The sequence below is a fragment of the Macaca fascicularis genome, chromosome 6 (genome assembly GCF_037993035.2).
Source record: "Macaca fascicularis isolate 582-1 chromosome 6, T2T-MFA8v1.1".
NCBI classification, from domain to species: domain Eukaryota; kingdom Metazoa; phylum Chordata; class Mammalia; order Primates; family Cercopithecidae; genus Macaca; species Macaca fascicularis.
In genome coordinates, this window is record NC_088380.1 from 136,451,136 (window position 1) to 136,466,225 (window position 15,090).

A 15,090-nucleotide genomic window follows, 5' to 3' on the forward strand; every position below is an offset into this window, starting at 1 on the left:
GGAGGGAAGAGGGGGCGTCGGCGCTGCAAGCCGGAGGCGGCCCGACAGGGATCGTTTCCTTCCGGAGAGGAGGCCGGCTCTGGACTGAGGCGCGGACGGGGGCCGTCCAAGGGCGGGTGACGGGGAAATACCGCGGCCCGCGCTTCCCTCCGGCTGGCAGCGGTGCCGCCTGCGGCTCCCCCTCCGGGCCAGCTCGGAGCCCGGCGGCGGGGGGAGCGGGAGGCGGGAGCGAGGGCGGGGGCTCGGGAAGAAGAGAGGAGGGAGGGCCCAGGCGCGCCAGTGACAGGGTGGCAGCCTAGGAGCGGACGCGTTGCCGCCGCCTCTGCTCCTCCTCCTCCTGCAGCTCCTCTCGCTGCCGCCGCCGCCGCCACCGTCGCCGCCGGGAGAAGTTTCACTCCCGACCCTCGCTCGGAGCCCCGGCCCAGAGCCGAGCGAGAGCCTGGCAGGCAGCTGCAGCCCGCGGCAGTCGAGGCGTCCGCGGCGCTCCGACCTCCAGCCGGTGTCGGCGCCTAGGCGGCGGGCTGCGGCCGGGGCTGGGGGCGCAAAGGCGGAGGAGGGGCGGGTGTGAGCCGGGGAACCCGCGTGCCCCGCCGCGGCAGCCCAGCGAGCGTCCGCGCCCGGGGCAGCCGCGATGGCTGTGCGCTCCCGCCGCCCGTGGATGAGCGTGGCATTAGGGCTGGTACTGGGCTTCACCGCCGCGTCCTGGCTCATCGCCCCCAGGGTGGCGGAGCTGAGCGAGAGGAAGAGACGCGGCTCCAGCCTCTGCTCCTACTACGGTCGCTCCGCGGCTGGCCCCGGCGCCGGCGCTCAGCAGCCGCTCCTCCAGCTCCAGTCCCGGCCACGGCAGGAGCAGTCGCCGCCCCCCGCGCGCCAGGAGCTCCAGGGGCCACCGCTGCCCGAGGCAGCCCCCGGAATCACCAGTTTTCGAAGTAGCCCCTGGCAGCAGCCACCTCTGCTGCAGCAGCGGCGGCGAGGACGCGAGCCTGAGGGTGCGACGGGGCTTCCCGGTGCTCCAGCGGCCGAGGGGCAACCAGAGGAGGAGGACGGGGGCGCGGCTGGGCAGCGGAGAGGCGGCCGGCCAGGGAGTAGCCACAACGGCAGCGGGGACGGGGGTGCTGCCGCCCCGAGCGCCCGACCCCGGGACTTCCTATACGTGGGGGTGATGACCGCGCAGAAGTACCTGGGCAGCCGCGCGCTGGCCGCGCAGCGGACCTGGGCGCGTTTCATCCCCGGCCGTGTGGAGTTCTTTTCCAGCCAGCAGCCCCCCAACGCCGGCCAGCCCCCGCCACCCCTGCCTGTCATCGCGCTGCCGGGTGTGGACGACTCCTATCCTCCCCAGAAAAAGTCCTTCATGATGATCAAGTACATGCACGACCACTACCTGGACAAGTATGAGTGGTTCATGCGCGCCGACGACGATGTCTACATCAAAGGTGACCTCCCTGCGCCGGCCTTCCAGCCTGTCCGCCTCCCCAACTCCTTTCTCTGTAACCGGCCCTAGCCCCTGCCCAGGCCCTCCGCTGCTTCTCTGCCAGCACGTGCTCCCGGCTCCCACAGGCCCTGGCCCGCCCTCCCCACCCCTTGCATCCGCCCATAATTCGTAGCCCGTTCCTCCTCTTCTGCAATCTGGACCCTTCTCACACCTGCCTGGCTTTATTCGCCTTCCTCACTTGCTGTTTTCGGTGCCGCCTCGCTCTTGTCCCTCAGTCTTTACCGTGTGGGAGAGGTTAGAAAAGGGACCGTAGAGCTAAACCAAAGGCCATTCCCACTCTGCCCTCCTCTGAAAGCCCCTGCTGATGGTAGTTTCCCCAATCGGTCCAGAGGGGCGTGGTCTTTGGTGCAGGAAGGGAAGACGGAGGATGCTGGCTACAACCAGTTTGGAGATCCAGTGTTCTTGCTTTGAATCTTGCTCTTTTGTTTAAACTGGATCTAGAGCACTTTTGGAACTGCTCAGATTGAGGAATCATCTTCGCTGTCCGGGACCCTTTCCTACATGTTCCCTTCCCTTTGGCTCAACTCTCCACACACTGGGAGTCCCTGGCCATCCCCACCGCCCTAGCACGCTGCTCTTTCCAGCCACTACAGTGCAGCACCAAGCCGTCTCCCATCCCCCGCCACACCTCAATAAAACCCTGAGAGGATGGGCATATTGTAAGGAATTAGTGGTGGGGAAGAAGAGGAAAGCACCCACTGATAAGCCAGACCCCGGGAACAGCAGACTGTACTAGCACACACTAGTACTGGTTCCTTTCCAGTGCATTTTGGTGGCCGCGGTGATAAGCAGAGGCTGGAAGTTCTTCCCAGAACCACAGGCAGCCACAGCAAGAAAAAACTTTTTTGTCAGTTTAAAAGAGGCGCGGTCTTTTTCCCGGAATGTGGGCGGCTCTGGACAGAGAATTTCTAAACTCAGCGGATCAAAGTTCTTTAGGTCAGGGAAGTGAATCTTTCCAGTCCAGCCAGTTGCAGAGATGGGGAGGAACGCAAGGGAAGCAGCAGGGTTGTACTGAATGAGGTTTCTCTGAGCTTTCCACATTTCCTAGCTTCTTGGTCAAAGGGGGGCAGCCCTTCCTTATTTTATGCCTCTACTCAGATAGAGTAGAGGCATACTTATTTTATGCCTCTACTCTATCTGAATCAGGAGAAAGCCTTGCTGCTTTCTCCTGATTCAGATAGTACTTTTCACACAATGCAAGAAAAACAAACAAAAAGCCAAACAATAAACCCTAACTGTCACATTTTGGCACAAGGAATTAGTGTAATCATAATAACTAGAGATCTCTTGGGTTTGGATTGGAAGGAGGGAAGTCACTCTAGAGCTGATTGGAATAAAAAGTACTGATAATTGGATACAAAAATAAAGAATGGTCCCATGACATTTTTAACAGTGATATTTAGGATTGACTCAAAGAAAAAAGCGTCCTCTACTTTAAGTTCCTTGTCTTGGATGTGTCAAAATTTCAAAGGTTTCCTAGCAGAAGTTTGCCACACTTTGCAGAGAATTTATAAAATGCATCAACAGCACCTACTTCTTTCATTTGTTTTAATGCTTTGAAAGATTGTCCTTCAGAACATTAAAATGACATATTATTTCAATTTCTATTAAGAATGAAATGTATTTTGTATTAAGAACCCAATAATAGCTGAAACTCATTGAGATACAAGGGGCAAGGCATGGGATCAAGATAATGACTGCAGATGCTGTGCTCATCAAAAATGGCAGTAAAGATGCTGACTGGGAGTATGAAGAAGGTGACTCTCTACTTATTCCAGTGTATCACTTAGAATACCAAGTGCTTCTGAACTGTTTTACCTGCAAAATTTTATCTTTAAAAGTTTTTTTCCTGAACTTACAAACTACAAGTGAAACCAATTACACTAATTTTTGGCAAACTTTTTTTTCTAAAAAGGTGCCTTCTCAAATTAAATTTCAAGACAGGTTTGATTCAAACACCCTCCAAAACTGTGTGGGTTGTATATGACTGAAGTTTAATTAATGGCAAAACACCGAACTAAACCAATTATGAGTAAAAAATAATTATTAGGTGTCAACAGTCAGCCAAAACAATGCTAAATACCATTATTTAATATTATTTTATATTCCTGGGAACTTTTTGTTACTTCAAATATACTGAGAAACCTGTCTTTACTTTCCTTGTTATTTCACCTTTTACAGAAAATTGGTGATTGTCAGAGCTGTTAAGGTTTTTCAGTGACCTTAAGAAGCTGATATAATTTTAATATGTTTTAATTAATAAATATGAATTAGTGTTTTCAAAATAATAGAATATTGGAAGAGGTTTTTTCTTCTGTTCAATTGTGTAAGACTGAGGAGTTTAAGCACAATGTTTAAAGTTCTGCCCCTTACCTTGTACATTATAAGTGATTATGAAATAAGGAGACATAGTAATTGTTGCCTTTCTTTTTGTAGGTGATAAGTTAGAAGAGTTTCTTAGATCACTAAACAGCAGTAAGCCTCTCTACCTGGGGCAGACTGGCCTGGGGAATATTGAAGAGCTTGGAAAGCTGGGACTGGAGCCTGGGGAGAACTTCTGTATGGGAGGACCTGGCATGATCTTTAGCCGAGAAGTTCTCAGGAGGATGGTGCCACATATTGGTGAATGCCTTAGAGAAATGTACACGACTCACGAGGATGTGGAAGTAGGAAGATGCGTTCGCCGTTTTGGTGGGACTCAGTGTGTCTGGTCTTATGAGGTAAGCCTTGAGCTGTGATGAAAATGTTCACATAGTACATGTATATGCCTTTTTATAATCTAGGGCAGCAATTCTATTCATTGTCTCTGTATCTTTGTATCTACTTGAAAGTGATAGTAGCAGCCCTTTGGGGATACAAGAGTGGGAGATAACTTTCTCATTAGGTGTCAGGGCCTGTCTGAGACTTTGTTATTAGCATGCCCCTTAACTTCAAGCAGTGGCCTATACTTATGGCCACATCTCTGGAACATTCTTATATCCTCCTCTGCTTGATTTATTGGTGCTTATATACACGTGAATCTATTTCTCTTCTCTAACAAGGGTGTAATTTTACTCCTCTCTTCAGCTGCAGCCTTTAGCATTTGGTACTGTGCCTTTTTATTTTATTTTATTTTTGGTTAGGTGTGTAATGGCATCTCTTTGTTTTTAAATGGTTAAAATCTGAAGTTTCTTTGGATATTTTCCAGTGGAAATTTAACATATTTTTAAAGGTATTAGAAAAGTAAACTAATAGTGTATCACTTATGGTAGATGTATTCACAAAATTCCCATCACTGTATTTCCTTAGGCATATAAAAGGAATGAGTTGTCTGGAAAAAAAGCAGAAGTTTAAATGGTGTTCAGTAGCTGCTTAGTATTTTTGACAGATTCCCTAAAATTTGTTTATGTCTATTTCTATGCTATTTTCTGAAGAGGAACAATTATTTAAATAATCTTAGCTATTTATTTGTTGCCGTGATCATTTTTATGAAATACTTTGAGATTTTTTCCTTCAGAAATTGATTTTGAAATGTAACAACATTTTATTTAAAATACACTTCCTAATAGATAATTTTTATAAAAATTTATTTAACATTAAAATAATGTATTGTCTTTAGTATAGTTTGGTTTTCAAGTAGTTGGAATTTAGTATTATTTTAGCTACAGAGTGCACAGCTTTGTAAATTATATCTTAACTCCTTTGTTTATGTTTTCAAAGTTTTCATGTCACTTAGTATAGAAGAAACATTTTATGGAAATATGTTCCCTGTGAAGTCACTAAATACACAGTTTCATTTGTTTTTCTTGTAAGTGTAGTCTCACTTTAGTTAATTTTGCTTTCTCTTTTATGCTTTGTGGTATTTATACTTTGGGGACATATTTTGTACATTACAGAAAGTAAAAATTATTAGTCATTTGAAATAGGCATGAAAATTTAAAATGATTATGTTGCTAATTTATTTTGATAATAAAATGGTTATTTGTAAAAACCATCCTACAACTACCCTTTAGGATAAAAATTTATGTAAAAACATTACAGTTTAGAGACAGGTCATCTAGAATAAACTCAATAAAATATTTCTTCCTTTGTTATAAAACAAAGTAAAAGACAAAAATATTTAATACAGAGAACATATTCAGTTGATTTTGTTTACATAATGTTATTATTTTGCAGATATTTACTTTACATGGATAAGTAAAAACATATTTGTATGGATAAGTAAAAAAATCTCATCTGTAGTTAACAATATAGATGGGAAATTATTGTTTTATATGATACTTTATTACCTTAATATAATATATAAAATTTTAACCAAGATAGTGTTTAAACATTCTTCTTTTCAAGTTCTCATTGATTCTGCTATGAAGGCCTAGTCTTCACCTAGCATTCCATTCCTTCATGTTCAAGAGAGTAAGATATGCACAAAATTGGGAGCTCAAAAATTGATTTAATATTTTATTTATAATATAGGCCTTTGTCCTGGTTAAAGTGAAGAGAAGTTATATTATAGATGTGCACCCTGTCTGTTAGAATAAGTGCAATCTTAGATCCTTTTATTAACTGATGTAAGAGGAAACAAAAGAGATTCCAAGTCTTACAGGCTGTAACCTGGTGAATATAACACTTTCAGTACTTTTTGTAATACATTTGAATTTAGACTGACACTTGACCATCACTGACTTACGAATCTGTATAAAACTAAACTAATCATCTCAACATGTTTCCCTAGCATTAGAAAATGTTTTCTAGATAAGTACTGTTGACTTTATGTTTTTCTAAGCTATTATATAGAATTTACTTTGTTTTGGGATTTCAGTCTTTAAAGGAGCTATTTAAACAGTATTAATTTAAAGGACGCATTGATTTAATTATAATACAAAGTCTCAAAAGTCTTATGTAGAGAAGTGATGGTAAATTTTATTACCATGAGATATGTGAAAAAGCATTGTTAGCAAAATTAATAAAGATATGTATACAAAGAAATGATATCTAAATTTTAATACTAGAATGTGTTCTGTGTTTCATGAGACACCTAAGTAGGTAACTTGGGGCACAGCTAAACTGGGTATAACATTCACAGATGCCATACTTCACTTTCTAATTTGGATTTTATGTTAGTGGAAATGATGTCCATGTATGATACTGTTCATATTATATAGAAAGATTGGTCTATTCTACTCCAGGTTGGCATTCTCAGTAAAGGTGAGATTTTACATCTGCTCATTAAAAAAGCTATGAAATTGATCATTACTTTTTTCCCATAGTTCTTTTAAAAGCACTATCTGCGATAGAATTTTCGTAAAATTTTAAAATTCCTTTATCTATCCCTTTCACAAATTTTACAATTTTTTTGTTTGTTTGTTTATCCTCCTAATAAAAGTTCTTTCAGAGTTGAGAGTCTTGTTAAGACAGCATGTTCATGATTTTTGAGTTTGAATAGATCAAATGTTTATGATAGAATGTCATCTTTTAAAAATGGTGAACACGCTTGCAGATCTTATAAAAAGAGAATTGTAAGATTATTAAATAAAATATATAATTGTTAGTTTTCCTTGAATATAAGTTATATTCTTTATAAAATCTAGGAATGAAGCTTCCAGTATTATTCTTAACTGCTAAACTGAAATTACTTTCTCTGTGTTTGTATGTACCATTAAAAATATATTGTAAAAGAGAAAGAGAAAGAGAGAGAAAGATGATGGGGGATTTGAACTGGGGTTTGAGCCGCCATTTTAACATTTACTAGTTTAATTGTCTTTCGCAGGTTACTTCTTTAAGTCTTGTGTAATTCAACTGAAAGTAGAGTTTATAAGAGTATTTATCTCATACATTTCAGAAAAGATTAGGTGAAATGATCCATGTAAAGCCCTTAAGGTAGTGTCTGGCACATGGTACATTTTCAATAGATGTTAGTTTTTATTGTTCTAATGTTATAGATATCACGTACTGTATTATACAACATGGATTCATATATTTCCCGTAATAATTATTAGTAATGGATGGGTGATTCATTAATATCAAAAAGGTCAAAATAAAAAATGAATTCTCAGAGAGTTAAGCTTTTTTTGGTAAAGAATAAGAAACCAGTATGTTGCAGTATTTTAGAAATATGAGGAATTCAGCATTAGTGAAACTTACTGTGAAATATAGACACCTGTTTTAAAAATGCATTACAAATATTTGTTTCAGTCTTTGCACCTAATATGTATAAGATATATATATAACTGAATTTGAGGATGTTGTGTGGAAAATATTACCTAACAAATTATTATTTAATATACATATGTAAAGAATCCCAAACAGATCTACGTAAGGAAAAATATTACTGTATAGATTTCTAAATTAATTGCCAGAACAATGGCCGCCTTTTTTGAGTTTCTCTGGCATCTTCAGTAGGGAAGAAAGTCCCAGTGTACCTCAGGTCTTTGAGGTAATGATCTGCAGCTTCCGGCCTTTCTCACAATAAGTCCCAGGTGGTCTGAGGAAGTCTGTCTTGCTTGTTGGTCTCTTGCTCTTTTTCTCTGTCTTTTCTGCTCACTTTTTCTATTTCCTTCCGCTTGAGTGATAAATTTCAAATGTATTTTGATATGTACTGCTTTTCATCAGGTTCCTAGTAAATTAATGTGCTCATAAAGGCCAACCTAGGTATCTTAAAAGATCACAGGATGTGCACCCAGACCGCAGTAGATCACAGTTAGGGCTCCAACATGGCCTGACCTGTTCAGAATAAAGAGGCCTTTGGTTGAGGGTGAGCCTTACACAGACTGGTTCTTTGTGTGCCTGTGATCACTGGAGAGTCTAAATTGAGATTCTCCCTTTCCCACCTGGGATTGAGGCATCTTGTTTTAAGGCCATATGGCAGATGTTAATAATCAACAGACTTCATGGGTTATACCTCAAACTTTATAAGCAAAGATTACTAACTGAATGAAGCATGCATGCTCATGAAGAAGTCATTCTATTCTATTCACTCTGCAAGTGTTAGAATTTATTGGCCTCTCCTGTTGGCAAAGATCACACTTTTGGTTGAGCTCTATCTTGCCTACTGCTTTTCTAGAGCTGCAATCTGGCAGTTTGGGAGACTGCATATGGCTCTTAAACATTGTTTGGCACATAGAGTATTTTAAGGTTTTTGTTTTTGTTTTTGTTTTTTGACATCTTTAGCAGAGGCAGGCAATCTACAGTTCCTTTCATGTCCTGTTATTGTCTGTAAGACTCTTCCTGCACGTTTATTTTCCCTTCCTGGCTTATGTAGGCGTAAAAGTTTTGATCTTTTGAACTGGACAATCCATATATTGCAAGTTTCATGATAATATTCTCTAGAAAATGAAGTGATTTTCCAGTGATACTGAGAGGTATATTTTAAATATTTTAATTTATGGAAGAGTTAATATGTTATAAATTTGGCCATTAAAATTGTATTATTATATAACATAGTTACATTTTATTATAGATATGTTTTTAGTAAATAACAAAAATATTCTCACTGTTAAAAATTATTTATACATCCATGTTCATTTTATGTATTAGCAGAACTGAAAGTTTTGTTTTTTGATTTTGTTTTTAACATGATCATTTATATTCAAATCATAAAATAATTTTAATTCTGATGGTTATTCTTCTCCCTTTGAAGGAGTTTTGCATTTTTTCTAAGAGTCAGCTTAAGAAAAGTTTGTATTTATCATTTTAATGTTTGCACTAAAATAGAGCCAAAGAAGATATCAGTTTCATTCAATTAAATGTTATTTCAAAGACAACAGAGTTCTATGTTGGTAAAAATATTTTTCTGTAGTTTTAAAAATTATTTCGTAAGACTAACTAGATTTTTATTAGACTTCTTAAAGTGATAATTTTACACTAGAATGTTTTATGTTCAATCTTAGTTCCTTAAAGTCTGTAAACACCCTAGGAAATTACATTATTTCACAAAAGGATATATTCTGGCAGTGTTTTCCTGAGCTGGTAAGTAGTATCAGAAGGCTGTACCATAAGAAACTGAACTATCAATAAGTTCTTAATAACAAATTTTTAAGGTTAAAATATCTGTGTTATTCTTACAGGGCTGCTGCACATCCTTCTTAGCTTCCTATTCCATATACATTTCACTCTTTTTTTTTTTTTTGACACGGAGTTTCACTCTTGTCGTCTAGGCTGGAATGCAATGGTACGATCTTGGCTCACTGCAACCTCCCCTGCCCAGGTTCAAGTGATTCTCCTGCCTCAGCCTCCCGAGTAGCTGGTATTACGGACATGCACCACGACGCCCAGCTAACTTTATATTTTTTTAGTAGAGATGGGGTTTCTCCATGTTGGTTAGGCTTGCCTTGAACTCCCGACCTCAGGTGATCTGCCTACCTTGGACTCCCAAAGTGATGGGATTACAGGCATGAGCCACTGCGCCCGGCCAAATTTCCCTCTTTTCTAATGTTGATTTTACTCAATCATGAACATGTTTATGTCCCCAAAGTATATTCATATATATGAAAAATATAAAGCAGGGATTTTTATTTTAAAATTCAGTCTTTCAAAATCTTTTCTTGGTCTGATTCAGTCACAATTTAGTTTTTAACTTTACTAAAAGCAGTAAGCTTCTCACACCTACTCTTCCCACTCCCATCCCACTTGTCAGATGAAATCATCATGCATTGATTTTGTAGAACTTCTTTTCTTCCACACTGTTTTCTTCATTATACAAAACAAAATTGCATTCTGAGTTGATGGAAACGCATGATATGGCAAGCATTGTAGGCTTAGATAGTTCATTTTTATCACTAACTGATGTCTTATCACCTAAATTGTGACAATTTATGCTTTCCAAGAAGATGATTTCCTACAATTATGAAAAATGTTAAGTTTGGAAGATGCCTGCAGGCAATTTGAAGTAAGCTCTATAATAACAAAAATACTCATATTAATTTAAAAACTTTGAATATTCTTTCTCTTTAATTGATCACAAACATTCTAACGTCCTGAAATAATTCCAGGTCAGTTTCCTACTTTCCCTTTCTTTGTCTTGGTCTCCAAAAAGCTATGTTTTGGGAAACATTTATTTTAGTCTCTTTTCTATCTAGTGAATGATGCTGAAATTACAGAGAAATATATTCTATTATATAAATATATTACATTTAAGTTTTATTATAGCATGTTATTTTTGCGCAAAGATATAGCTGTTAATCAGGCATTTTAGTTAAAAAATTCATTGAAATTAGAAACAAAATCAGCTTACTGCGTTACATGAGTAATTATTTGATATTATTGAACCACAAGAAAACCTACGTAAACTGAAAAATTGAGGAGTTGCAGTTCTTCACATTTCTAATGTTCTCTTAAATACTGTCCTAACCATTAAACAACATTCTAGTTGAGGCTTAACTACATATAAATCAGTTTGAGTCATGATATGTGTTTAAAGATACTCTATCTTGGAAACGATATAACAAGTTTCTAAATTAACTGAATCAAAATAACATGTTTTTTAAAAATAAGTAGGCACAATTTTGGAAGTAACAGATGAACGAAATGCATTTATTAATTTTTTGAGATTTAAAAAGTTTTACTCAACCTTTATAATTTTGAAAGCTATGCTCATCATTCTTCACAGTCAGTGGTATCTGAACATCTGATTATCTCTTTCAATTTCATTAATTTTTATTGCAAAGCTATTTATTTATTTGTAGAGTTTCTGTGTCTCAAAAAGTGGTGATTTAAAGAAATATACATATTAATATAAATATTGTATAGTAAAATAAAAATAAAATGTGAAGAAATAAGAGAAAAGTGTGCAGAAAATTTGATAAAACCGTAAAGATACAAGTTGAGTTCCTGTTTTCCTGGCATGAAAGAGAACTCTAACTTCTTTTGATACTGAGACCTGAGAAATCTCCCCCGGAGAACAGAAGGAAGTTGTGAGGGATGTAGCAGATCACATCCTTAGCACCACTTCTATAAGTAGAGTAGCATGGTTTAATTTGGATGTTCCTTAATAATTCCCTCAATAGAAGCCAGGGCTACAGCTCAAAAGGGCAAATCTACAAAAGAAATTCAACTTAGAGACAATGCAGTTATGGTCGTAGTGTACTATTATTTGGTTCCTTGCTTGCTTTTATTGTAAAATTTAGAATACTCTTCAAAGAGCCCTTCAAGGCTGTTATGTCTCACTTAAATGTTTTATATTAGGTTGTCCAACAGGAAGTCTGAGATATGCATATTCTCTGGTGAGAACCCAGAGTGTGGCTACTGTGTTGTTGATTAACGGCAGATCTATAGTTGTGCTTTGCTAATCAAGAGGAGGGTAGATATTAAATATACCAACCACAGATGGAGGAAACCAACTAGCTAAGGACAGGATGGCCCCCTAAACTGAGCACAGAAGAGGTTCAGAAAATTCCAAACAGCTTGGCTTAGAAATGTGGTCACCTAGCTACTGAGATGATTATTTAAAAGGTCTGTTTTTATAATAATAATTTAATTTTAAGGTAAAATTTTCATGTAAAAATTAAAATATGGAAAAATAGGCATTTTAATTAAAACAGTATATTTTAATCTGATATCCTATTATACAGAAATAAATGTTATATGAAGTAAGGATATTTAATATACATGAGTATCTCATAAAATATGAAAAAATATGGTGTTAAAATAAATTGAAAATGTTCTGCCTTAGACTTCACTCATTTCACATCTTATATAGCTAAATGATTTTGTTTGCTCAAATGTATTTATTAAGCAGTTTTTATCAGCAGTAAACAACACACATGCCTTCCTTGTCTTCATGGTGTGCACAGGGAGGAGGAGTCAGGCTTCCTACTGATTTCTTGGTTTCAAATCTAATATAGAGTTGGGTTTCTCGTCTCTGACATCCTTCTAAATTGTTTTTTTTTTTTCATTATAATTCATGAAATATCTCTAGTTGGGTCCAACTTTGGTACCTCTCTCAGAGCTAGGACTAGATTATTCTCATTTGAGTTTTCTTAAGTAAGCCTCTTCTTTTATTTGTATATTTATCCCTTGAAGGGGAGAAAAATAAAGACATTTTTAGTAATTTTCTTGTATATTAATATATTTTATGCCTGTTGAATCACACAAATAACTAGGATTTTGTATTTTAAGTCTAGCACTAGATTACCTGGCTTCTTATGCTAGTTTTGCCATTCACTAGCTGTGTGGCCTTACACAAGTTATTTAACCTCTCTGTGCCTTAGTTTCCTCATCTATCTACAATGGGTCAGCCCTCATATCTGAGGTGCATTGTTTCTAAGACCCCCATGGATACTAAAATCCATGGACGCTAAAGTTCCTTACATAAAATGGTGTAGAACAATAGGCCTTCTATATCTTTGGATGTGGGTTCCACATCCAAAGATATAGACAGCCTGTTGTAATAACAGTACTTACTCCCTAGAGCTGTTAAATGCAAATAGCAGCATTCAGAGTAATGTCTCACAGTGTTAAGCATGTAAGACAGTGGCTACAACTACTAGCTATTTTTGCAGAAGCAGAAAGGCATAAAATAGTGCCAACTTTACAGAGCTGTTGTGAGGCATAAAAAGGTCAGTGTATTAGAAGCCCTTAGAATAATGCTTGCCACACAATAAAGTCTGCATAAAGGTTAACTGTTATTAATATTTTCCAGCTTATAATGTTTATATTATTTGTTCCTCTCATGGGAGTGGGATAATGTTGATTGTATAGGGTTTCATTGCTATTTCTTTTTGTATGGTGGGCTTTGCTGTAATAGGGAAGGTGTTCATTCAGGGTGGTTCCTGACAGCACAATAGAATTTTCAATGGACTTTGAAAACTTATAATGCTGGACTCCCCCACCCCCTTCATCCATTATGTCAAAATCTCTTACAGGTGAGACCTGCAGCATGGGTAGTGTTTAAAACTTCTCAGGTGACTCTAATTTGGCTTCAGGGTTTAGACGACTGTGTAAATTTGTTTTATCAATTTTCCATATTCAAATATCTAGTCTATTTTAAAACTATTTGTTAAAAATTAGTTTTGCTTTGTTTTCCTTTGGGGAATCACAGGATAGTAATGAACACTTCTGCACTTCCGTTCTTGTCTGGCCTGTTACTGAACTAATCATTGGACTTTAAGACAGTGGCTACAAAGCCATCACTCACAACTGTATGTTTTCTCATGATCTGATTTTCATGGTTCATATATTAATTACCCTTTTCTTAAAAAATATCCAAGGTTGATTTTAAAACATTCTCATATAGATATATTTTACCTGTCCAAGGCTTAAGGTTTATAGTTGTGTTTATTTATTACATCTCAGTAATGCATAGTAAGAGAGTTCTTATAATATAGGTGGAATGTCTACATTGGCTTGATTGCTTTAACATTGACTTAAATAATTTTATCTCTGATGGTAAAAGGTATCAGAATGACATATGTGATTTAATAGTAACTTTTTAGATTTTTTAAAAGCTTAAATGGGTAATTTTAATTCTATTCCATCACTCTCAACAAATAGTTTTGAGCCCACTGCTAGAGGTGACTGTTATGATGGAGAAAAGTACAGGATACACAGGAATGTAGGGAAGAAATGCCTGAGGAGAACAGGAAAATGCTTCCTCCAAACTGGAAGTAACACATAGGGGCAATGCCAGGTGAGTGGCGATGCATGGGCAGGCAAAGACCTTAAGAATTTATTCTGCTAATATATTTTTTAGAAGGTAAAATCATGATTCTTGCAAAGATACACACATCGAAGGTCTTATTTATTTCATCAATTAATAAAGAAATAATACGTTACCAACTGTTCAGAGAATAACTCAAAGATAGTTACACATATCAGTGTTAGAGAATGCTGGGATAAATGTACAAATAGATGCAAAGGTAGGAAAACTTAATATTTATAAGGTGTTGTCAACTAATCCATTGCATTTCTGTCGACATAGTTGGTGTATTAGTCTTTTCTCACACTGCTGATAGAGAGATACCTGAGACTGGGTGAATTATAAAGAAAAAGAAGTTTAATAGACTCACAGTTCCATGTGGCTGGGGAGGCCTCAAAGTCATGGCGGAAGGCGAAAGGTACATCTTACATAGCAGCAGACATGACAGAGAATGAGAACCAAGTGAAAGGGGTTTTCCCATATAAAACCATCAGATCTCCTGAGACTTATTCACTACCATGAGAACAGTATGGGGGAAACCGCCCCTGTGATTCAGTTATCTCCCACGGGTCCCTCCCACAACATGTGGGAATTATAGGAGCTACAATTCAATATGAAATTTAGGTGGGGACAAAGCCAAACCATATCAGTAGGCATTCTGTCAACGACACTGATTTGTATAACTATAATAAAACATTTTTATTCTTATATATTAGTAAGTTATCATTGTATATGTATATATAAGGCAAAAAGTGATGTAATGATTTTTCATACAATGTGGAGTGATTAACTCAAGCTAATTAACCTATTCATCACCTCAAATATTTTACTTGTTTTCTGAAGAGAACATTCAAGATTTAGTTATGTTGAAATGTACAGTACTCAAGTATTAGCCATATTTACCATGCTGTGCAATAGATTCAATTAAAAAAACCAAACTTATTGTTTCTATCTAATTGAGGCTTTTTAATCTTTGATTGTCATCCTC

General features: G+C 38.2%; 1 protein-coding gene and 1 long non-coding RNA gene across 7 annotated transcripts in view; one reads left to right on the forward strand and one right to left on the reverse strand.

The window, feature by feature from the left end:
- LOC123574036 (uncharacterized) overlaps positions 1-1,772 on the reverse strand; it is a 124,613-nt gene extending 122,841 nt beyond the window's left edge. The window contains exon 1 of one of the 2 annotated variants that reach the window (XR_006698857.3): positions 1,644-1,772. This is a non-coding gene — a long non-coding RNA (uncharacterized lncRNA). Of the gene's footprint in view, positions 1-1,381; positions 1,531-1,643 lie in introns of those variants that run through there. The other variant, XR_006698856.3, reaches the window with a different exon arrangement.
- The window catches only part of CHSY3 (chondroitin sulfate synthase 3), a 286,394-nt gene continuing 271,582 nt past the window's right edge, over positions 279-15,090 (forward strand). For all 5 annotated transcript variants that reach the window (XM_045394201.3, XM_005557683.5, XM_073995183.1 and 2 more), the window contains exons 1-2: positions 279-1,433; positions 3,929-4,212. In XM_045394201.3, the coding sequence (XP_045250136.1) occupies positions 632-1,433; positions 3,929-4,212 (1,086 nt within the window). In that variant the 5' untranslated portion in view covers positions 279-631. The remainder of the gene's footprint in view (positions 1,434-3,928; positions 4,213-15,090) is intronic.